Source organism: Aplysia californica, unplaced genomic scaffold (assembly GCF_000002075.1).
Source record: "Aplysia californica isolate F4 #8 unplaced genomic scaffold, AplCal3.0 scaffold00107, whole genome shotgun sequence".
NCBI lineage: Eukaryota > Metazoa > Mollusca > Gastropoda > Aplysiida > Aplysiidae > Aplysia > Aplysia californica.
Genome location: NW_004797377.1, coordinates 160,018 through 185,068, shown reverse-complemented (window position 1 = coordinate 185,068; position 25,051 = coordinate 160,018). Strand labels below are relative to the sequence as shown.

The window sequence follows — 25,051 nt, the reverse complement described above, 5'->3', positions numbered from 1 at the left end:
TCTCTCTCTCTCTCTCTCTCTCTCTCTCTCTCTCTCTCTCTCACACACACACTACGGGGCTAGGCGCTGAAACTTTCCGAAATCACAAAAGAGTTCCCCTACCGGGTCTATACTTTGTGACTTTGTTCCCGGTTACCGGGTCTGTATACACTTCGTTCTGTGTTTTAGGGTGAACGCAAAATTGGTTGGCCTAGATCTAGGCTATAACGGTGAACGTGCACCGGGTGAGAATAGCCAAAAGACCCGCCTGCGCTAGAGGTGGCCTTAGAATAGATTAGATCTTGATTTTGTTCCACATATTTTGGCTGTTGAACACACTTAACGGCCACATGCGACTAAAGGTAGAACGACGCATCTTTCTGATTGACCTCTAATTTTTGTAATGTGATGTCATCACTACCTGGGATACCCACAGATTGTGTCATATTATTTTTAAGGGAGGACTTCCGTAACGAGCGACCACTACTAGACAGAGCAGAATTTAGGGTTAGGCCTCTCTTCTTTATTGTTTGATAGGGCGGTCGTTCGTTACAGAAGTCCTTCCATTTTTAAGGCCTACCAAAGATCTTGTAGATCTTTGGCACGACTTGGATATGGTGACTTATCACTTTTGAGACAGAAATATAACCCAGAGAAAATCTGGAACCTAGTTTTGACCCCAACGACGATTACTTCTGGTTCTACGTCTAAACAATTACTTTTTGATTCACGTGCTGGAGAGATAGCCTTTCAAACCTGCTTTAAAAAACCCATCAAATCGTGGTCAAATTCAGGGGGGCATGCCCCCAGGCCCCTCTGAAACACCCCATATTTTGTTTTTTTAAAGTCAGGGGGGCATCCCCCCTTGCCTTGTGAAAAACAAGTGAAATTTTACTGCTCATTTTGTAGGCTAGATTTAGATCTAGGCTACTGATAAAAAATTGATACCGACTATTGAAATCAGTATCGATATTTCAGTAGGTCTACACTACACAAAAGTCGGGATCATATCCAACTAGTGCCGAATCTTTTGGGGTAGGGGCCTAACGCATGGAATGACTTGTTGGGTCAGTGGCTTGATGTATTATCCATATCGATGTTTCGTAAGATAAAATTTCTCACTTGCAGCTATAACTGCAGCACGTCAGCCATGCTCTGGTAATGGAAGGTGGCTTAGATCGTTGATGCTCAGAACCATAAGAACGCTGATGCTTGAAATTGAAACACAGTAAACACAAAGAAAATAAAGCATGCTAAAATTGCCGCAAAGACGCCTTTAGATCCCCACCGGCCCGATAAACAATGCGCGGAAGAGATAAGCAGCAGCATCATCAGAGCACTTCATCATATCACATTACCAGTACGTCTCCTGGAAAAACATCTTGCCATGGGAGGTATACACGATCTTTGGTGCCATGCAGTTTGCGGGACAAGTCGAGTTGTGATGTCCCGGCCCAGGGAGGCGGCCATTTTGGCAAAATCAGTCAAGGAATCTCCAGATTGGGTGCTTTTTCGCCGGTTTTGGCCCCAATGGTATGCTAGGGTGGTTTCAGGGGAGCTTGAATTTTTGAATTTATCATAATTTGATGTTTTGCAAATAGGTTTGATATCTCTCGCTCGCCGAGCATCAAACATTACCTATAAATCTAGATCTAGGCTCAAATAAGCGGGGTGGAAACTGCCGAAAATGCGCCCAGTCTGGAAGTTCCCTAACCGATTTTGCCAAAAATCTAACATCTAGATCTACCATTTCCGCTTTGCTTCGCAGCGTGGTGGTTCTAGATCTCGACCTAGTTATCTAATCTCCGCCTGACAAGGAAGGCTTTCTAGAGCAGGCATTTAAATCTTGCGACGAATTTGACAAAGCTTTTGCTAAATTTAAAGATGAAATTCTTGTTGCCTTTAGGAAGAAATCATCTGAAACAGTTGAGAAGACGAACTTAAAGTGATTGGCAAAAATCCAGACTTTATGTAGAGTTGACTTTAGTCTGTAGGCTAATCATAGATCTAGATCTAGACAGCCCAAATATTACAACAAAACAGCAGTGTTTCTGTCTCACGGTCTCTTTCGGGTTTAACATTGAAACGGAGTATTAAAGTTTTAAGTCTGGAACTGATATCTGGTAAAGTACTCTAAGGGTCAAGACTGAAAAATGCTACGTCATTATTCATCACCTGACAATATAGATCTAGATCTAAAACTTTTGCATGTTCTCTATTTTTACTGCCTCCTTCATGTTTCCTTGTTTCTTTCGCAGAAAAATCTTTGTCGGGGGCCTGAGCTGGGACACTGATAAGGGTAAGTATAGTCCTAGTTCTGCTTTTACCTTGGGGCTGCTAAAAATATTTTACAACCTAACAGTGGTGATAGTGGTAGTTTGCCAATAGTGAAGTTATGAAGTACCCTGATTTACCTTACAAAATGCAAGGTTGCCAGTTTTCTGGCTCAAGCCGGAAATCTGGAAAAAGTTTCCTGAAGGAAGACCAGAATGGGTCGTTGAACTCTGGTGCACTTCCATTTGGGGTTGGGCATTGTTCATTAAAAAATCAAACCTGAATAAATAGGGTACTTAGTATTTTTACAAAATCAGAATAAACAACAAAACGAGTCAGAAACTAGGCACCTAGATCTGGTATTGAAACAGATAGGCTACCTAGTTTAAAACTTGAAAATCTAGTTTTACACCTAATTTCTTTACAGCAAGACTTTCCCCCATCCATGACACAGTGTGGGTGGTTGGTGGGTGCTTTTGTGTGATTTGCTCCTTCTTTCCTATCATACATCTATCGTTCTTATCTCCCCTATTGTGCATGTTACTGTCTTGTTACACCTCTATTCTTCGGCACTTGGACCATATTGTTGCAAGTGCCGCTAAACTCTTACAAAAAAACACCCCCCAATGTAGTTAGGGCCTATTGTTCTATTAAAAAAAAAAATTAGGTTTTTCTAATATGCCTAGGTCTACGTATTAAATATTTTGGGCTCATGTTAATATCTTATGTTTTTACTGAAATGCTGCGCATAGAATTTTATACTGAAAAATTTTCAGGCTTTTTGTCAGAGCTTGCTTGCAAGGCAACCTTGAAAGTGGATTTGAAGACCAGTAGAGCCGAGTGTCTTGCATTGAAAACTACCACCACCACCACATATTTGTTCTATTTGGTGTTGCAGTTATGGAATAGATAAGGTTAACTTCGTCTTACACTGCTGGGATGTTGTATCCCTATCAGCCCGGGTTTGAGGACTGCTTCCAAAATGTTCTGGTGCTGATGGGGTGTAAAACACCTACATTAAAAGAAATTTGATGAATTTATATTTTGAAGGAAAAAAATGTGTTGAATTATTCTCCCTCTGTTTAGCATAAAAGTCCTGATCATCTGAGCAGTCATTAGCATCTTGTGAACTCCGGAGCTGCAGTGAGGATTGGGTTAGTGAGATACTCAGGGTTATGATATCCGTGAATTGCTATTATCTACTCTTTCTTTGTAACAGATAACAGCATGGTGGGGGGTTAACAATCTGTTACTTGCTTTCCTTGTTTTTAGTCTCATCTGTTCACACATACACCCCCACCCCCCCATCCCCTTTTTATAGTAAAACTTAATTTTTATACTTTTCAGATGCTTTGCAGTCATATTTTTCTCAGTATGGAGAGGTTACCGATTGCATTGTCATGAAGAATCAGCAGACTCAAAAGTCAAGGGGCTTTGGATTTGTCACCTTCCGTGACCCTTCTGCAGTTGATGTTGTTTTGTCTGCTGGAAAGCACAGTATTGATGGACGAAATGTAAGGACCAGTTAAAATATGGTACCCTCTGTCAAGCTTGTCATGAGAAAATTATGTTAGTAGTGGGTGGTTGGCAAGTGGTCTGTTATTTGTTCCCTCTTTCCTGTCAAACATGTTTTTTCTTTATCTCTCCCTTTTTTGTTTGTTATTCTTCCTTTATCATCTGAAATCTTCTTATATGACCAAATTTTTGTTGCAGGTACTGTAAAATTCTTACCAACATTGTTTTTAAGGGATATGTTTATCATTGTTGAGTTACTACAGACAGTCTTAAGTGTTATCCAACCAGTACTCAATTACCAAGTTTAGTCAACAAAATTTTAAAATTTTCTTGACAAGAAGCAGGTTTTATTTGTCATATTTTGACGTAATTCCTTAATCTGCGCTACTGTAAATTTGATTTCTCTGGAAATGTTCCATTGCGGGATAAGTAATAAAATTATTTTAAAAAGTAATTTACCTAAAGGTACAAGCATCTGCAGCATCGTTCTTGTTTAATAATACAATTTTAAACTTGTATGTATTTGTATATTTTTCAGGTGGATGCCAAGCCCTGCAGTGCAAGGGGCTCTGGAGGTGGTGGCGGCGGCGGTGGTGGAGCTGGCGGAAGGGTATGTTTAGCATCCTCTAGATATTAGTTAAACACCCATTTTATAAAAAAGAACTTCGTCTCCATTTTTCCTTTGTACATTTAACATTCATGATTGGCGCTCATATGACCTTATGCAGTTATGAGCGCCGTAAAACCTTACCAAAACAACGTACATTCGTGAATTGAAGGATTTTATTTGGTATTTTCTGACAAGATGTTGATTTGAGGAACAGCACCCTAAATTGTATCATGGTCAACTGTGATCTTGAATTTAAATTTCATTTCAGTATGTACTTTTTTGTATTTAAAGGAAAGTATATTTCACAGGGTGGACGTGGTGGCGGAAGTGGTTTCACCGGCAGAACAACAAAGATATTTGTTGGGGGTTTACCGAATGATGCAAATGAAGACAACCTGAAGAGTTTTTTCTCAAGATTTGGACAGGTACGTTAGAGTGTTTATTTTATTTTATTTAATTGTATTTTTTGTTCCACTATACAGTCTCCCCGCTCCCCCCTTGATATATTCCTCTTTGATTACCTGTATAAAACGGAAACCTGTGCCAACGCGGAAACTGAAAGAAAAATCCGCTCCCTTCCGAGGGTTTCACCTGTCTAAGACGAAAAAAATTTAGCCTGCTCGGCCCTGATTTGAAACAAAACTTGCAAGTTTGGTTCCGCTGGCTATAATCTTAACGCCATAGCCATGTTGTTGGGCCGAGAAGGGGTTCAATTTGGGGGTAGATGTTACCGTATTACCCCATCATGTGAGCCCTGATAGATGCAGATGGTCAGGGTAGTGTGGGTGTAAAATCTCACGACTGCCTGTGAAGATGCTCGAGTAGCGAGCCACTACGGAAACTTCCCAGGGTAGCTAGAAGCCAGAGGTGCGAAGTTAGTTTGACCAATGCCTGCCGCCCTGATCGTACGCCAGCCGAGAAATTAGTTCCTCGAATTGTTGTTACATGATGGCGGTGAGGGTTGGCATTGATTGACTGCTTGTTACACCGTTGGGTGGGGCTAAGGGTACAAGCAAAGATGTTCAAACGTTTCTGTTTTTAATGGGTCAAACGGTGGTCCTTTGAAAGGCAAGCTCGGGTGGTAATTGAATAAGTAAGACTGACGCATGTCATTATCAGACAGGATAGCAGTTGAGAGGTATGGAGTTTTGACCACTGCTTGCAGATCGGATAAGAGATCCTTGATCCCACCGGCTGGGCCTTTGAACCCAACTCTATATATAAAGAGCCAAATATGTCCAAGACAGGGCTACCCATTGTTGACATGAAAAGCTGTGGTCCACAGCCGACATCTTGGACGGTTTCATTAAAACTTTTTTTAAACCCAAGGAGGGGAAAAGGGAAGCGGGCTGTCTTCAACAATAGCGGAAATTTTAAGGGAAGGTGGGGGGGGGGGGGGGGGTAATTTTTGGGCCTCTCGGAATCAGAAGTGACTCTTCTAAGTATAGCTACAGGAAAACTTGTGGACGAAAATAAATGAAACTCGGCAACCAATCGGAGGAAAGGTTAAACTAACGACATGCCAGCGTACAATCCCGATCGATTTCTAGAACCTGAGATTTTGCCGCTCTGCGGTTCGAAACTAAGGGGAGCTGCGGGTTGATCGCCGACCACACAGGCGCCCCACATGTCTTCTTTATTGCTGTAAAATTTCAGATCTCTGCGTTTAGTACATTTTACGTACCAACTTAAAATTACCACCCATCCATTGATAAAACACTAGAGCTGGAAACTAGATCACGCATTCCAAACGCCAGGTGCCGGCATGCAAGAGGCACGTGATCGCTAGGCGGCATGTGATTGGCTGCCTATAACTAAATAGGTCGTCGATGGCTTCATCGTAGGTTTTCCCGATAGTGCTTTACTGGGTTTTAGTGGGGTGATCGTATTGCGGTAAAAACGATGTCACGCAATTCAAATTTCTCGCAAATATCGGTCTTTAAGATCCAAAGTAATAAAGACATCGAAAAGTGATAGCAGAACTAGATTCTGCACTAAAAATCACATGAAGATGCCAAGTTTCATTCATATGCTCCAATTCATTACTGACTTATGAACAGTTTTTCCTCAAAATACATCAAGACATGTCCCACATTTTGGCGATATTTTCCTATATGAAGGTCCTCCAACATTTTGTAAACAAAAATCCCCATAACTTGTTTATTTATAAATGGATTTTTTAAATTCAAAAGCCATAATTCTTAGAATTTACTCTTTTTTCATTTAATCCCATTTTTAAGCAATTTGTGTGAAAATTCAATTTTTCATTGTCATTGTTATTCATAAAAATCCTCAACTTTTTTATCAATGGATTTATAAAATTTAAAAACCATAGTTCTCAGAATTTATTCTATTTTCATTGAAGCCCATTTTAAAGCAGTTTGAATGAAAATTAAATTTTTCATTGTCATTGCTACTATTTGAATGTAGTCTTTCAGAGTGGGCGACTTGTTTTTAAAAAAAATTCTAAAAGCGATGGGGTCTTTGGCAGAGCCTACAGTATTCACAATTTTAACACCAACCCGCCTTTTCATTAAAAAAAATGTTCTTTTCATTTTTAGGTTGAAGATGTTGTGATCATGTATGACCAGGAAAAGAACAGACCAAGAGGTAACAGTACTCTAAACTTGCTTCCTTTTGTTGGACTGTTTTTTTGCTTTTTTTTTGGTTTGTTTTTGTCTTTGTGTTTTTTGTTTTTTGTTCGACCTTGTTCTTCAATTATCTGTCAAAAGTCATTCGTGTCCTTCACGTAATTGGTGTCATTTCAAGATATAGAGTTGTTTTCTAATAGCAATCATTCCTCTGTGGTTCTAATTTGGGTGTAATTTTGATTAAAGGAGGGAGGTTTAATGGGTGGTTGGCGTGTGCTCAGGTTGGGTTTGCTTCTTCTTTCCTATCAATCATCTATTGTCCTTATCTCCCCTCCTTCTTGTTTATGTTGTTACTCTCTTGTAACACCTCTAATCTTCTGGTGCTCATATGAAAACCTCTAATACAAAAGAGACGAGGGAAGTTTCTATTGGGAGGTCCTCTTTCTTTACTCCCCTTTAGTAGTTTCTGTCTGTCAGTCTTTCTTATTCCAAGCTCTACATGACAATTATGTGAATTGGTTTCAAACAAGTAAGTGTGTATTGGATATCGGGTGTAGGGTTTATGTTTATTTCTGTAGAACAATTCTTATCCGTTCCTGTTATGACCTTCCTATTTTCCTTGCACTCATATACAGCCTTAAGATAAGGCATTGAGATGGTGCTCATAAGACGTCTTTCGTGTTGGAGGTTCAAAATCGGTACCCGTTGTATCAAGATATTCCGTCTGAACAATCTTTGTGAAATTTGTAGTCATAGTGAGGCTTAGGTTGCTGAATTTCAAGTATATTTTTTCTTTAGACCAAACGAGTGAATTATTTATTGTTACAGCAGTGTTCAGCTTCCATTTTTTTTAAAGCCCCATTTTGACTAGTGGGGAGACTGTCCCAGTTTAATCACAAATCTTGTGGTTTATTCCCTTTTCATCAGTTGAGTTACGTGTTCAGCATTTACAGCACGAACGTTGTCATTTTATGGCTTTTTATGTTTTACTTGCGCTGAAAGCTAGATTGGTATTTATTCTAGCGTCAGAAAGTTGTGTTTTTATAATTTCTCCAGTTTTGTGTTTCTTTCAGTTTGTTGGGTTATGGTTTCTGTCCAGCATTACTTAATGCTAATAATTTTTAAGTGTTACTGAGCAGGATGGCCCAGCATATGGTGGATACCGAAATTGGAAGAGTGATGCAATTGAATTTCGTAGTGGATGGTTGGTCGGCTCCTTGATTATTTTAATGTTCTTTCTACTTTTCTTTTCTATTGGTATTGTCTTTTCTGTTTGTGGTTTAAGGCACTGGTGGGTACCTTACTGCTGTAAATTTGAAATGATGTTGCAAGTAATTTTTATGGTGCAAGGAATCTTTAGCTTGGTGCTTTAAGGGGTTAGGGGTTGTTCTAAGTCATGCATTCTTATGTACCAGTTGGCAAAGTATTTTGAAAATTTGCAATGAAAAGCTTCACCTGAATACAATAAGAGTTCTGAGTTCTCTTATTGTCAAATTTTTTTTTGTTATTTGGAAGGTACTGTTGCCCAACGCAGGTCTCTGTTTGAATATGCTCTGGTTCTATGCTGGCTTTAAAATATTAAGAGTTTTGTTCATGGTAGTTACAATTTTATTGTACGTTTTTACTTTTTCTGGTCCCTTTTGGCTGTTCCACATTTGAACAGCTCTGCATTGTTTTTGGTTACATAGATTTTAGATGTCAGTAATGAGAATGCTTGGTTACTCCTTTTTGTTACTTGGCTTGACTGTCCTGTCATTGTCTTGTGTTTGCACATCTTTTTTGTTGCAATCACTTGTGACAAGAAATTTTGAGGATGCTTGCCTAGTTAAAGAACGAGATACAGCAGTTATGGGGAAACTTTGCAGGTTCAGGTGGATTGATTAACAAATTTCCTTTCATACAGGTCTGCAAACATTGATAGTTTGTCCCTGTTTGTTTGAACATGAATGGATGGCTGGATGAACGCTGGGATATGAGGTTTTTTTAAAGTCATGTTTTATAGTTATTCACTAGATGTGTGGATCTTGACAAGCCTGTCCATTTTGTATTGCTGGGCTGTATGCTTGCTGTCTGTGTCAAATACCATGGAACGAGGGTACCCCTCAGAATTTGGACACAACAATTACAGATATCCCTCCTCACAAACACCCTTTGAAGTTGTCTAAAAGCCTGTTAGTGCTGGGAAGCTGTCCACAGGACAAGGAAGTGTCCTTTATGTGATTGAAGATTTTTTTAAAAAAAAGGGACACTGGTGCAAATTCATTCACACCAAGGCATCGTTTTTTTTTTTGGTCTCTAGAAGTGGTGTTTTGAAATCAGCTCAGAGATACAAATTTACAGCTTCTAAGCTTGCTCCTTTTTCGAGCTACCTAGAGGTTTTGAGGACGTTCAGCAGTGCAAAAATGTCTGGACATTCTGTCCTCTTGTAGCCATTTGCAGTTTTTGGGACAAATGCATTGCGGTACTCGTGTTAGTTGTAGAGATAAAAGCTTGACAGAAATTTGTTTCTTTCAGAACTAAGTATGAAGTATAATTTGACACCCGATTTGTTGATAGGCAAGAATGAATGTTTTTTTTAAAAAAATGGTGGCCTATCAGATGCATAAAAAGCACTGAAATGTTTAAAGGTTTTGACCTTGTTAAACATCCTTGTATGCTGCACCATAGTTAAGTGTTCTGTTTTGTTCCTTTTCATGCAATAGAAGTTGCTGAAAATGAAAAGTAAAATTCTTAGTGGCATCAGGTTATTTTTAAGATGCTGTTGCTGTGGAGAGTACTTTTAAAGTAACATTAAGCAAAAAAAATCTTGCTTTATGAGAAACTTTTTTTTGTAAATGGTCCACTCATTTACTCGGGTTCTTGGGGCCCTTCTTCTGTCGTCTGTCAAGCTCTAAAGTGACTGGAATGACTAGTGAAGACTTGATCAGAAGCTGAGGGATCCAAATTATGAAATATAAAAATGGGTACCTGGCTTCGTCCATTGTTTATGGACCAGTGGAATGCCTTTTTAAAAAAGGCTCAAAATTAATCCACTTGATGTTTGAAAGTCAACCAGTTTTAGTTGTTGTTGCGGACCAAAGAATTGTGTGGAAAGCTGCTTTCAAGTTCACTGCTACATCTAATCATGTCCCAGGAACAACAAATGTGTTGTATAAAATTGTTCAGAAGTGCATGGACTCATGACCCAACAACAAGCATGGATTCATGACCCAAGAACAGGAGTGTCGGAATTCGGAAAATTGTTTTTGTGTTCGCTGTAACATTTGTCCATTCCACAAATAAAATAGAATGTGAATACTTTATCGTGTACTCTTATTTTATCTTGCTTTTGGGTGAATGAGTGATGGACATGTATGAGTTGTACAAAATTTGCACTGACAATGTTGAATTGCCTTCTTCCAACTAAATTATTCACATAATTCGCGTATGTCAACATGTTATGTGTACTGTGCTTTTTTTCCCCACTTTACGATAAGAATGTAGCTGATCATACAATCGTTATCTCTCTCTTTTCGGTTATGTTGCCTGTAGGATTTGGGTTTTTGACCTTCGACAGTGAAGATGCAGTTGAGGCAGCCGTAAAGGAACACTATTTGGACTTCAGCGGAAAAAAGGTTAAACAAGTCACTTTGGTATTGCATTCTAGACTTGGTTGTTGCCAGGTCTTGTGCCCCTCTTTGTTTGGTTAAGAAGATGGCTTTTTAAGGAAAATATTTCGCGACAAGCAAGATGGTGTCTTCAGCAGACCAGGCCTTAGTTTAAGTTTTTGAACTTCGTGCTTTGGTAATTAAGTTAATTAATCAATTATTAATCAAGGTCTTTTATGATCCAATGTTTAATTAGCTGCACTTTTTTGAGCTGTTTGTAACCTTAGATTAACTTAAATTAGTTGTAAACTAGTTATTTTTTCAGTTACTTACATACATTTTGATGTTAATTTACTAATTTAAGCTTCATGACATTGTCATGTCTTACAAATTTTGACTTTGTACAATATTATAGTACAATTTTTGTAATAATTTAATTAAGTTTTTGACAGTGTTTTTATCAAATTTGTCGTTTTGAAATTAAATTTTTTATATAATTCTAGAAGGAACATTCCATTGTCCGTGACATTTTCACAGCTTAATTTGCTGCAGCTATATATATTTTTTAATCATCTGGTTTAATTGCATAGCTTAATTTATTTCCTTTTGGCATGGGATGATGGGGGGGAATTTTATAGCATTTGTCGTTTGCCATCATTAAGGGTCACTTCTTAATCAAAGGTGCAAAAATGTCTGTCTTGTCTTTCATTCCTGTTTTTCTGTTAAATCTCTTCAAAGTTGTAAATAGTTTGAAGGTTTCCTTGTTAAAGGCTGTCTCTTTCTCAATATGCTCAAGCAAATATTCTACAATTGCTTAAGCTGAGACAGAGACAGTCTTTTTCATTATTGTGAATATCTTGGATCCCACGAAGATTCATCTGCTGCTAAAAGATATATTATTACACTTTTACTTTTATCTCTATTACTATTCTGCTTTGTTTTTGTTTGTGACCTCCTTCCTTGTTTCTGAACTGGCATTTCCAGTGCCCAGAAACTATTTTGTTCGTTATGGTCAATGCATTATACTGTCCACATGTCCGCTTCTTTCTCATCTTTTCCTACCCAGTATGTTTTGTTACTGTAGAATTCCAGGGTATTCAAAAACCTTTGTGATACTATCAAGTATAAATTTGGAACAGTTTAAGTGTAGGAACTTAACCACAGTTCCTTTAAGTTTTTGTTTTAGGTTTGTTTATCACCCAAGTGATAACTCCTTCCATTGTTTTATGATACACAGTCTTTTAAAAATAGATGTTGCTTTTTATGGAAGGTTGGAAAAATGGTGCTGTGAGAAGAAAAAAACCCAGAAACTTCATCTGTGTTGGATGGTGGGTTGTGAGAGTTTATATTTTTTTGTAGAATTATTCCAACTTGGTTTTACATTAAGCAAAAATTGAGAGGTAGTCAAGGTAGACATTTCCCCTGAAAAAGAAGTTATACCATGTGAAGCTTAATATGAATATGATTATTGCTCCTTTGTTTTTCTGTCTTTATCTGTGACATTTGCTTTTTTAGGAGCAAATTTGTCTCACATACTTAAGTAACAATTACCTCAAGTTATTCCAGAAATTGGAAGTGAAAGTGCTTTTAAAAAACAGGTGTTCTGAGCACGCCTGAATGTTTACGGCACTTGGTTTTGTGTGTCCTCTATGTAAGAAAAGATTCTTAAAATGGACTACAGCACTGCTCTGTAAGTTACTTTTTTGTTACTTTCTTTCTTCAATCCTCTTATTTGCTGTATTGTGGTTCAACAATGAAATATTTTACTTCTTTTATGGTGCCACCTGGACTTGTGTGTACCCTTAAGACTGATGTTTGTTCTCAGTGGTCAGTTTTAATGCCACCCTACTCGACATATTCACTCTTTTTCCCCCTCACACATTTTTGTTGGATCCATTACACTTTCATTAGTCCAGAACGAAACAATTTACTTAGAAAATTATTCTTCGGTGTACTGAATGAGCAGTAGGGTTTTGGTTTTTTTTTACTATGCAAGATTGGTTGCCACATTTGTATGACAGAGCTCAGTATAGTGTCCTCTTGTTGTCTAGACAACTATGCTCCACTTTAGAAAGTATTTTGCTTTACTGTCTCTTTAAGATTTGGGTTAATATTTATGCAGTCCGTTTAACTCTCACTATTTTCTTAGAAGTGAAGGGGGAATCTATATTAGAACCCTGTTGGAAAAAAGTCATGGTACAATGTGACAAGCACCCTAATGTGAGCAGAACTTAAAATGTCATTTAAGGCAGTGGACTGGGCCACCTCTTTCTTACTGAATTTCTTACTAGGGAAAAGTGGTCACTGTACCTTTACTGTAGGCTGTCAGAGCTGCTATTATTAGCATGCTTTTATTACATTGTCATATTTTTTTTGATGATGGAGAATTTTTCAAGTACATTTTCAGAATATTGGGAGGTAATGGTCGCCAAGATTGTGATAGTGCATAAGAGTGGGAAAAAGTCTCCTCTGTCCTTTGTTTGCAGACTTGGAAGAGGCAAAATAAGCATCATTGATCATATTGTCTTCTTTGTTTCAGGTTGAGTGCAAAAGAGCAGAACCGCGTCAGGGCGGCGGAGGAAGAGGTGGTGGCCGCATGGGAAGAGGTGGCTACAATGGCGACCAAGGCTGGGGTGGCATGGGAGATGGAGGCTCTGGATGGAACCAGAATCAGATGTACAACAATTACGGTGGAGGTCAGCAAGGCTATGGTAGCTACGGACAGCAAGGATATGGTCAAGGATACGATCAGTCGTGGAATCAAGGCTATGGGCAGCAGGGATATGGGCAGGTTTGTGACAAGGAGTCTTTTTTTTATACCTTTTCTGGCGTCTTAAGGCTCATTTAGGGATGGGGGGGGGGGGGGGGGGGTTCTGTCACATCCAGAGAGCAAAAGTTCTCTGAAATTAAAAGTAATGAGGTATTTTATAGATTTGTGAAAAGTGTAACACCGAGTGATTGCCAGGCTCCGGTAGTTTGATAAAAATCGCAGAGGCCTAGGAATTTGAGGAAATCTGAAAATTCATAAACGGCTCAGCCGTTTTAAAAACCAAATTTGATTGGGTCAGTAAGTTCATTTTTGCCAGTCGATTTTGTGATATTCATATGGATGTTCCTGGTCCAAGAGTACGTTTCACGCCAACAGATGGCTATGGCGGCAGGCGGAAGTGTATGTGACACCGGAGCTCGATCGGGAGAATCAAGATCTCGATTCTCTTCAAAGTGCCTTTTGTGTTTGCCTTTCATTGGATAGCTGAAAGTAAATTGTATCTATATTTTAGCTTTCTGTTCAGGATTGGCTGATTTTCAGTGTCACTGCATCTTGCTCTCTCTGTTCTTACACGTTGAATAGGTGTACTTGAGCCATTCAAGTTTTTACTCGAGTTTGAGCAATAATTTTTCTTCCACGTTTATATGAATCATGACACAAAGATAACCGGGAAACAGATGGCAAGATTGATTGCACGAAAAGCAGATGGAGAGTCATTTGTTCAACAATCTTTATTTGGAAAGCGAGTCTTAATCCAAAAATCTTAAGCTATAGAATGAGCTGCCACTCTAAAAATGAATTCAAATTCTTATAAAGGAAGTATCATCATGTCTAATTTTAACGTACCAATATTATAATCATGGATTTTGTAGGACTGGGTGAAAAAACCCCCAGTTAATTATATTACTTCCAATCTTCATATTTTAATGGAAACCCATACTTTCTGAGTTCCGTACTTGCTCTGCAATGATTGTAAACCCCATCCGTTAAAAAAGTGCGTTACCCATAGGCTACCGAAATTTGGTCCCAGGATCCGTACTCACCTTTGTATTGTCTTTTATAAGTTTCGCGGATATTTACGATAAATCTCTCAGCAGTGAGCTTAGCAATGCCAATCGCCTGCTGCGCCTTGGGCCGGAAATCGGCCTCCACGTGAGGGGTAATTTTTGGGCCGCTCAGAATCGGAAGTGACTCTTCTAAGTATAGTTACGGGAAAACTCGTGGACGAAAATAAATGAAACTCGGCAACCAGAGGACAGGTTAGGTTAATTTAACGACATGCCAGCGTAAAATCCCGAATGGTTTCTAGAACCGCAGATATTGCCGTGTTTGTGGCGAATTTCCGCTGCGGTTCGAAAACTAAGCGGAGCTGCGGGTTGATCGCCGACCACACAGGCGCCCCACATGTCTTCTTTATTACTGTAAAATTTCAGATCTCTGCGTTTAGTACATTTTACATACCAATTTAAAATTACCACCCATCCATTGATAAAACACTGGAGCCTGAAACTAGATCACGCATTCCAAACGCCAGGTGCCGGCATGCTAGAGGCGCGTGATCGCTAGGCGGCATGTGATTGGCTGCCTATAACTAAATAGGCCGCTGATGACTTCATCGCAGGTTTTCCCGATAGTGCTTGACTGAGTTTTAGAAGGGGTGATCGCGTCACGGTAAAAACGATTTCACGCAAATATCAGTCTTTAAGAACCAAAGTAATAAAGACATCGAAACAGTGATAGCAGAACTAGATTCTGCACTAAAAATCACATGAAGATGCCAAGTTTCATTCATATGCCCCAATTCATTACTGACTTAGTTTTTCCTCAAAATACATCAAGACATGTCCCATATTTTGGCGATATTTTCCTATATGAAGGTCCTCCAACATTTTGTAAACAAAAATCCCCATAACTTGTTTATTTATAAATGGATTTTTAAAATTTAAAAACCATAGTTCTTAGAATTTAGTCTTTTTTCATTTAAGCCCATTTTAAAGCAATTTGGATGAACATTTAATTTTTCATTGTCATTGCTAGTAAGCTTAATGTTTTCGAAACCTGCCAGATTGCGCATTGTGGGTGGTTGTTGGGTGTTCTGGTGTGGTTTGCTTCTTTTTTCCTATTCAGCATCTATCGTCCTTATCTCCTTATATGTTTGTTACTCTCTTATAACACCTTCTGGCATTCGTATGACCTTATGCAGTTGCAAGCGCCGTAAAACCTCCACTTAAAAAAAAAATTGCTCATTTCCTGCAATCTACCATTTTTACCTGCAGATTGGTCAAAATCATGGCTAGCCATGATAGCGAACTTTCCATGCTAACTTCCGTCTTTCTTTCATTCACTCAATTTTTGTCTTTTCGGATTGTTGCCCCGGCTGGAAAATCTGCGCGCTGATCAAATTAACTGACTTGTGACTTTAGACAATCGATTTGTTGCAAATTTGCCAAGATCTAGAGAAATGTGAGTGCGATTATTGTATGGGAGCGTGATAAAGGCGGCAATAAAAGAAACTTATGCTAAAACTTACTAAAATCAAGAATGATTTGAAGTGTTGGTAGAAGATTGTGACATTCGCCATTCAAACATTAAAATGGAAGAAAATTGAAGTATACACCAGGTAAATCTGTACTCTATTGTCAAGGTACATGTCAATCCATTATTTCCAGGTTTGCCTTCTGTCAATGGTGCGATGACAAATTAATGGAATTAAAAATTATAGTGATTCAGCAATGGCAAAAGGAACCTGTTTTTAAATATTGCCAGCAGTGGAAAGATTTATAGTTAGAGAAATCGAAAAAAAAATATTGGTGAAGAAATAGGTGTTGTCATTTGATGGCAATCTCTTCGAACAGACCCTCGGCGCGGAATTTTCTTTACTTTTCAGCTTCAGCTGTGGGAAATATTGTAATTGGGGGAGATGAAATTGACACACTGTGTCATTCTAGCCGAGGGGGGTAAACAGGAACCACACGGGGTGTGTTTCGGATGATAGGAGTTAATTAATATTTATGGTCCTGAGAAAAATTTTTTCAGTGTGAAAATGACCCTGGTCTAGTGAACACAGACCTGCAACTCATCCCGATTTTTTGCCCCAAATCTCAAGCATCCTGATTTTCGCGATTTCGATCTCGTGTATCCCGATTTTTTTCCCCAGTCTGCGGTTGTGCCAGATTTGTCTAAAAACATACTCTGCCTTCTTCTTTATCGCGGGTAGCACCCTTTGAACTTTTTGTCAGTATGAATTTGTCTGGTAACTGTTCGTTCACATCAAACACTCGGACTAGCGACAGTTGTTCTAACCCTTACACAAGTAACTGCGCTGACAAGACTAACATACGGCCGTTGTCATTGCTTTGGTCTGAACGTATATGGGGGATAAGAGATGTGTTGGTACATTTAGTCTGTCGGCCGCCGCCGTTATCCTAGAAGTAGAATGATTGTCGCTCATCTGGGTGTTTTGTGTGAACGCTCAGTTAGTTGGACCCGTCTATAAAATTGTTTCAATTGCGTGCTCGCATAACGTGACATGACTTCGCCATGTGGTTTCCGCGTGTCGGGGACCGTCCGTTGAAGTGCCTTTCTGGACTTATTGGTTTGGGGGGTGGGGGGTGTTGTTGCACATCTGGACTAAGAGTGCTTGACATGATGCTTAGGATTTATTAAAAATAATGATAACGTTCGCATACAAACACACACACGCAAACAGACAGACACAGGTAATTTAGGCCTATTTATTTATGGACACCCCAAAAAAATTTTAAGTCAGCTTGGCAGTCACCTTGGTGTTTTGCTGTTGATCCCGATTTTTTTCCACCAAATCCCGGTTTTTCCCCCACTGAGATCCTGATTTTGAGGCTTCATAGAGTGGCAGGTCACTACAGTCCACACTGGCAAGAGATTCAGAGAGGTAACCGAGTCAAGACTTTCTGGGCCCGAAAAAGAAAAGGCAATGATCAAACTAGTACTGGTAGTTTTGCCCCATTTTCATGCCCTTTAACTCGTTACACACGTTTTGTTCGAATTTGGATTCAATTCTGATGTACATCCTTGTTTTATTTTGAAATTTGTTGGGTCTTTGTATTTCAGCAAAGCTGGGGAGGACAGCAAGGAGGATATGGACAGAACTGGGGAGGTCAAGGCGGCTATGGACAACAAGGAGGATGGCAGCAAAATGGTTTGTGGTTATGTATTCTGTTGCCTGCTAATTTTAAGTTATCTTAATTTTTTATTTTAAGACTTGTCTGTCGCATATATGTCTCCGACAGGTCAAGTTGTCATATAAGGACAACTGCCATGTTGGCCTGGTACGTTATTTGCATTTGACACGGATCTTTTCCAAAGTGCTCTTTTTAACATAGAATGATGTGGACTTGGTATATACAGGTTTATGGCCATTTAATTTGACCGTTATTGTTATTCTGGGGTTTTCCTCGCACTGAAAAGGTAATGTTTTTAATAGGCTGCTGCAACTCGTCTGTTAACTCACTGACTCCTGTCATAGCAACGTATGCGCCGTCATAGCGTTTGCGAATATTCTTTTTGCGACAACTCCAATCTTGCTATATTGAACTAAGGAATGAGTTTTCACAATAATACGAAAGAAGTATAGTTACTATTTTATTCAATGGGCGCCATCATGATACACGCTCTGGACTTGGAACAAAGAAAGCTATCTCTATAAAATACCATTTGTTTTCAAAAAGTCATGAAATATTTTTTTTATTAACAAAATGACCTGGAAAAATACGGGTATGTTAAGGGGAGGTGGCTAATGAAAATGCCAAAACTCAGTTCCAACTATTTTGTAGCCACTTTGTATGCATCAATGGATACATACACTTTAAAAAAGGTTTTGTGAAATAAAAAATTCATTTTTTATTTTTTTGTTCTTGTGGCGGCAAAAATGGCGCTGATTCAGCAAAATTTCTTTATATTTTATAAACAGTGTTTCTACAAGACCTAATAAAGATAAAAGCTTCATACTTGGTATATATGTTATATATTGCTTGCTTCAGATTTCAAATATCTATCATATGTTTTCCAAATTTTACCCTCACTTTGACCAATATTCAGAAATCCACATTAGGCGATGCTGAAACGCAAAAATGCCAAATAACTCAAAACAGAATCAATATTCAGGAAAAGTGCTCTTGTAAGGAGGAGGGCACTTATCTTGGGAATAATGTGTGAAAATTTCAATGAAATCTGACTGTTAGTTATTGAGATACACTTTCTATAAAGTTACCAGTTAGCCGAAAATGCAATTTCGAGAAAAACGCAAAGTTTTTGAAACATTGTGCAATCACAAACATCTCGGTTTTCACTAAAATCAAACATTATTCAGCAACATATGTTGACACAGCACAGGCTATTTAAAAAGCTTTTTTGACAAGTTTTTACATCAATTCCATGCCCCCCCCCCAAATCACAATTGAATCTCCGCCCCAAGAATGTAAATTCTCATTTGTCTTTCAGTTTCAGTTTCTGTTCTTAAATGGGAGAAGAAGCAAAAATATCTATGTACGGTAATAGGACATTCAAGGGCTTGTGTGAAAATTTCAACCAACTGTAACTTTCTGAGATCTAATCAAAATAGTGCCGCAGATTTGGCAGAAAAGTCATCACTCTGAGAAAAACGCGAATAAAGATTTTGCATGCTGACATGCCAGTCTAAATTTATATGTTAATGTTACCATACTGAATTGTTTAGGTAAATTGAGTTTGTTGTTAGTCTTTTCCACATTAAGAAATCTTTAAATGATTTGGCAGGTGACTGCCTTTCTTAGAATATGAAGAGTCGAGACTTTGTCGAGCCCCCCCAAAAAAGCTGCTACCTCCCATTCATTTTCTTCCCATGTGTTTTGGTTTTGCAATGGTGGAATCTAAGACTATGCAACCAAGAAAGGCACACTGTAAGCTGGCACTACATGATACTATCTAGATCTGTATATTTTCTCAATTTATTTTATCCTATCTATATATTTCTGCACAGTCGCTTCTTTCAATCTTGTTGAAGGGGTTAACTTGCTTTGGGAACACTGGTCTCCGATTTTTAAAAACCCAGTAATAATGAAGTAAAAAAATTGTTTTAATTAGAGATTTCTATTGCTAGATCTACGCTAAACAGACTTGTTCACTGCGAACAACCGGAGAGGCTAGGGAAGCCATCAAAACAAATTTATCCTAGACCTAGATCTAGATTCTAATTCTATAACTTTGCCGATCGAGCGCAACGTAGATCTAGATCTGTAGATCTATACTTTGAATACCCCAGCCACATAATCTCATGGAAAGTACTGAAGGCTATTATGTATTATTATACGTATAATCTCAACAGTGTAGATCCTGGGTTAGCTCACTCAAAACAACTAAGACTAAGACATCGAATCGAATCACGATCAGATAGACAGACGAGAGAAGACGAAAAATAAGAAGGAGCATGTGTTCGGTAGGCCTTGTCGGGCCGAAATACTACAAAGAATTGCAAATGGAGATAATAACAATAATTATTCAGCCTGTAAACAAGATTTATTAGCGTTGAAATCGGCAACACGATAGAAAACTTTTTGAAATGCAGCGAAAACGTTCACGTTCTGTCTTGCGGCACGCAGTGTAAACAATGGCCCGTGAGGGGAATCCCCTTCGTTGCTACCGGCTCGGCGAATGAAAATTCACGGTCCGGTCACTTGACGGAAGTGGCCAACCGGTGTTTGGTACGGGGTCTTCAAACGTACCCCAGAGTAGTTCCGTACGAAAACGAAAGTGCAATAATCGAATAGTTCTTATCACAGCCTTTCCAACGATACCAAACTTGATTACCTTGCAGCCACGGAAAGTGTTGTTGTGAAGGGGTAAAGTTAAGCATTTCTTGACGTTTTGTTTGAATTTTTTTGTCCCCCCCCCTACCGCTTTCAAATACATTTTTATATATATTAGAGGTATCTTTAGGTTTTGGGACCTTCACATACGGATTCTTGACATATTTTTCTGTAAGAATATCCAAATACTCGAAGTTCCATTTTTTTTTAGCAACTACCCGATTTTCTTGGTGATCGAGACCCGCGGATCCCCTTAAGAAAAGAACACTGGTTCTAACAAACCATTTTGTGCTGACACTGTGGGCAAATGACTTATTTCTCCGTCTACAGTTCTATCGGTATTCATTCGCTACCCATCTATATGTCAAGATTATTAAAAATGATGTGACACCTCTTGTGAATTAGAATTGCATATGACAGTAGATTGCAAAACGAACTAAGTTTTGTTGTATTTGTCCTCGTTTCAACTCCATTGTTACCTCCATTTTGTCATACTTACAAATTCACATGTGCGCTATTTCTGAGTGTGTGATGGGTGGGTGCTCTGGTGTGGTTGTCTTAGGAATTAGATTTTAAAAGTCTAAGATGATTTAATTTTTTATATTTATTGAAGGTAATTTTAGAATATTAGACCTGTAAATCATACGTCAATAGTCGGAAAACTGCCAATCGCAAAATCCCCCCCCAAAGGGACAGCTGACCCATTTCACGAGTTCGCCATGCCCGCGCACCGTACACGAATAAAAAGTAGAAGCATAGAGGCCGCGCTGCTGAGCCCCAAAGCAGTCTCAAAATAGATGTTATTGATCGGCCGCTGGCCCGTCTGGCTTGCTTCCGTCGCAATCTCTTGTTTTCCCCTTCACTCTTTTTTCCGATGGCTATATTTTGTGTTTTCCTAAATGTAAGGCAGAAGAATTAAATTGTTGTGGTGAAGAATGCGAAAGACGCCTAATCCATACAATGCATTTTTTTGGCGGCCATTATTGTTTATCATTCTAATCACTTCGACCCAGCTTCGACCAGATGGCTTCATGAATTCTTGATCTTTTATGAATTTGGATAAGAGATTAAGATCTAGCGCTGTGATAATTTGTGTGTTTTTAATGTGGTTTTGATCTGGAATCTGTTCTTGATCTTAAGAAGGTTGCTCAATAGATTTGCCTTTTGCGACATTGGCCTACCATTGTATAGCTCTTTTCGTGAGTGGGTTCATTTTAATTTTGTAGAAATGCCTTCTCCCTATTACACGATACTATGTACTATACAGTATATTTATTATTATTCAAATATCGTTCTTTTCGGACCAATTTAGTATTTATGTCATGGTTGTCGATGAGTTCTGACAATTTTTGGATTAGCCATTAACAGGTTTGGATTATAAATACAGGATATGAAGTTATTAGATGTAGTGCAAATGATGGACAGTTATAATTCATTTCCTTTGACTTCTATCGAGAAATTTGTTTGCATGGTTGTGAGAAATGGGGCAAATGAAACAATCAATTTCCATGTCATCAATTTTTATCCCTCGGCATCATCATAGCTTACATTTCTCTGTGTTTAGAGAGTTTCTGTTTTCTCTAGGGATTGAGAAATCCTTGAAGTTCCATCATTTTCTTGTTTCTACAAAATAATTAGTAAGCTCCATAAATTTCTTGGCAGGATCGCAGAGGAGCTATTCTGGTGAGATTGGGCTTCATGTCCCTTTTTCCGCTCTTAATTTGACAATAAGAACTAGTTTTTGTTTGAAGTTACAGTTGAAATTGTTGTGGGCTTTTTGTTGTCACTCGCCCCCGCTCGACATTTTTTTGAAGGGGCATTTTTTACACCTTTATACAGTGTTTCCACTCTTCCGTATTTTTACGGAAATCCGTACTTTCTGCCAGATCCGTACTTGTTCTTCCATCATTATGGACTCTCTCCGTAAAAACCTGCGAAATTCCGTAGCAAAAGACCCGTACTCTCCTTCGTGTCGTCTTGTATAGTATAAGTTACGGATATTTACGGTAATTCTCTCGGCAATAGTTTGTTATGGTATAGAAACCTGCCAGATTGAGCATTTCCTGCCATCAGCCTTTAAGTTGATCGGCAGTACATTTTTTACCTGCAGATTGATCAAAATCTGGCGAATTTTTGTACCACTTTCCTCCCTTTTGTCATTCACTCATTCCGACTGTCTATCTTCTGATTGTTGCAGCGCCTGGAAAATCTGCGCGTTGATCAAGTATACTGACTTGTGATTTTAGAATGGGTTGTTGGCAATCTCTTCAAACAAGCTCCCAAATGCCATTTTCAACCCTCTAAAAATACTAAATTTCCAATTTCTTCGGTGAACCCCCGCCAGGACGCTGTCCCTGGACTCTGCTTGGGCACCCCGGCAGAATTTTCCTTACTTTTCAGCTTCAGCTGATGGAAGCATGGTTTATAGTATGATTCTCTGCCATAGTAAGTTTCCTCATAGTTCCGGGGCAAGACAGTAGTAGATTAAAATGTTGCGTTCTGATTTCAAACCTAAAAGAAATTGGGCACGAGCTTGACGGATTTGATATAAATTGTTTCGAACATTAGGGATGGATTTTGCTGACCAAGGTTTGCCACTGCTGGATCTCTGTAAAATATTGGACTCAACAAGCTGATTTGTAAAGTTGGGGCGAGCGGACAGACAGATGGGTTCGGTACTTGCTGACTGGGAGCGAGCCAGCCGTACGAGCGGACTGCCTACCTCAAGACAGTTCATTTTCTTGGGTCGCTCCACAATTTTATTCTCTCTGCGAGCGGTCGAACTCTAGCCTAGCCTAGCGGATTGCGAACTTCAAGTCAGTTCATTTCTTGGGTCCGCTCCGCAACTTTAGTTGCTGAGCAGCCGGGCGAACAGACGAACTCTAGCAGATAAGATGCTTGACGCTAGGCTTACGCCCATCGTCTAAGCCCTATTGTTTCTTAAATAGGCCTAATGTTTCAAGCCACTAGCAGTGCCACAGGGAGTGAGAGGCTGATGATGTGTTGTGTGTGCGACCTTTCACATCGTGTGTGGGGTCACACTGTATTTATTCGATAGTGCAGTAAAACACCTACTCAATCAATCCAAAAAAAAGTCACACTGTACGTTTTAATTTATTGCGAAGGCGAAGTTTAAAGAATTCCCAAGGGATTTGGGGGGGGGGGGGGGGGGGGGGGGTGAAATTTCCGGCGTAAATGCCTAGCTACAATGTGGGGCAGAATGGTTTAGGGGGGGGGGGGGGGGGTGTTAGTATGAAATGGAAAGAGTCTCTCCGTCCACTCGCTGTTCAATGAAGTATTGTCTCTGTCAGATGTACGCCCATTCGAATAACCTTTCTAGACGCTCTTGTTATGAATGACCTGAGGTTCGAAAGGGGATAATATAGGTCAATTTCCGAATGTTTTGCACTCAAATTGTTCTTTGTACCTGCACAATGGTATTCAAAACTATCAAACAAGCTTATTTTTTATCAGGTAGTATTATTTCATACAAAATCAAGCTCATTTGAAAGATTTTGTATAGAAAAATAGAAGTCTTGTTTCCTGACTATTCTTTCGAGCTCCTCATCTCTTAGTGGGTCAATTTCTTCTATAATTTCATTGGACGAACATCTAGAGCTACCAACTTGGCGTGTTTTGAACGAGACGTATGCCGAGAACGGGATCTTAGGCGGAGACTACTGTATACCCACCAAATGAAATCAAACTTCGCCTATAGGTAGAGTTATGCCCCCTTTTGCTGTAGGTCAAGATTTCTGGAAACCTTTGAAATCTGGGCTAGCCCGCTTGTCCTTAAAAGCGACCAATTATGGCTTTCTTGTCTCCACGATGGAACCTCATGAGTTAATTACATGATTTGTAGTTAGATACGAGGTGCATTTCTTTGTCCCAAGTGTTTTGTTTTTTATGCATGAACACTGACCAACTGCCACACGTTTGTTAAAATTTCTATTTCCTTTGCAGGTTATGGAGGCAGCAGTGGTGGTGGTGGCGGCAGCGGCGGTGGCTACGGCGGTTCCCAAGATGGTGGATACGGTGGTGGCGGCTATGGGCAGCAGAGTGGTGCTGGAAAAGTCTCAGGTGGTGGTGGTGGTGGTGGTGGAGGAGGCTCTCAAGGCTACCACCCATACAAGCGCTGAAAGTCTTCTTTTGGGGGGGATAGTCCTCACTATGATAATGTACATAGGATCATTTGATACTTTTTTTTGGCCCCTGATTTTTTTTCTTGAAAACAAGGCATGAGAATCTTTACTTTAGTGGATTAGAGAACTTAGGCTTTTAAAGTATACGTTAGGCAGAATTTTTAACCATACTTCTGTGGTGAATCCATTGGGGGGGGGGGGGGGGTGTTGCACTAAGCATACTAAGCTTTGCGAAGACTTGTGGAGTCTTAACGGATTTGTTTGGAGAACTTTATACAAATTGCAAATGTTGTGGAACTGAACGTTTTTAGGTGGTTTTTTTTTCAATTGTAGAGTTGCACTTTAGGGAGGGGAGGTGTAAAATCAAAATATTTGCTGCCCATTCCTAAGTCTGTATCTCTTCATGTTGTTTACGTGGACCATATGTCATTTTCATTTCCTGCATCAAAATATTCACAACTGTTATTGTCATTTTGAAGTTGTCTTGTAAATAAAATTTGTTCAAGTAAATTTTCTTAATCATGTTGCTTATTGCTTCCTTATGTAATACATGTATAGTAATCAGGCAAGGGGGGCTTTTTGCTGTGATTCTTAGGGCATGCACTTTAGGTGCTTGGTATATGTGTCACGACGTGGAATCAAGCGCTCATCAATTTTGGGCATATGAAGTTATTGGTATCGTCTTAAACTTAATGCTTGTTCATTTGTGAAAGAAGATTACCATCCATCTTGAATAGAAGTTGAAATATTTGCAACTGAAGA

General features: G+C 39.2%; 1 protein-coding gene across 1 annotated transcript in view; it reads left to right on the top strand.

The window, feature by feature from the left end:
* LOC101845085 (heterogeneous nuclear ribonucleoprotein 1) overlaps positions 1–24,803 on the top strand; it is a 26,827-nt gene extending 2,024 nt beyond the window's left edge. The window contains exons 2-10 of the mRNA XM_005095566.3: positions 2,238–2,278; positions 3,601–3,767; positions 4,307–4,378; positions 4,687–4,803; positions 6,940–6,988; positions 10,501–10,583; positions 13,096–13,347; positions 17,416–17,503; positions 24,111–24,803. Of these exons, the coding sequence (XP_005095623.1) occupies positions 2,238–2,278; positions 3,601–3,767; positions 4,307–4,378; positions 4,687–4,803; positions 6,940–6,988; positions 10,501–10,583; positions 13,096–13,347; positions 17,416–17,503; positions 24,111–24,286 (1,045 nt within the window). The 3' untranslated portion in view covers positions 24,287–24,803. The remainder of the gene's footprint in view (positions 1–2,237; positions 2,279–3,600; positions 3,768–4,306; positions 4,379–4,686; positions 4,804–6,939; positions 6,989–10,500; positions 10,584–13,095; positions 13,348–17,415; positions 17,504–24,110) is intronic.
* The last annotated feature ends 248 nt before the right edge of the window (positions 24,804–25,051 follow it).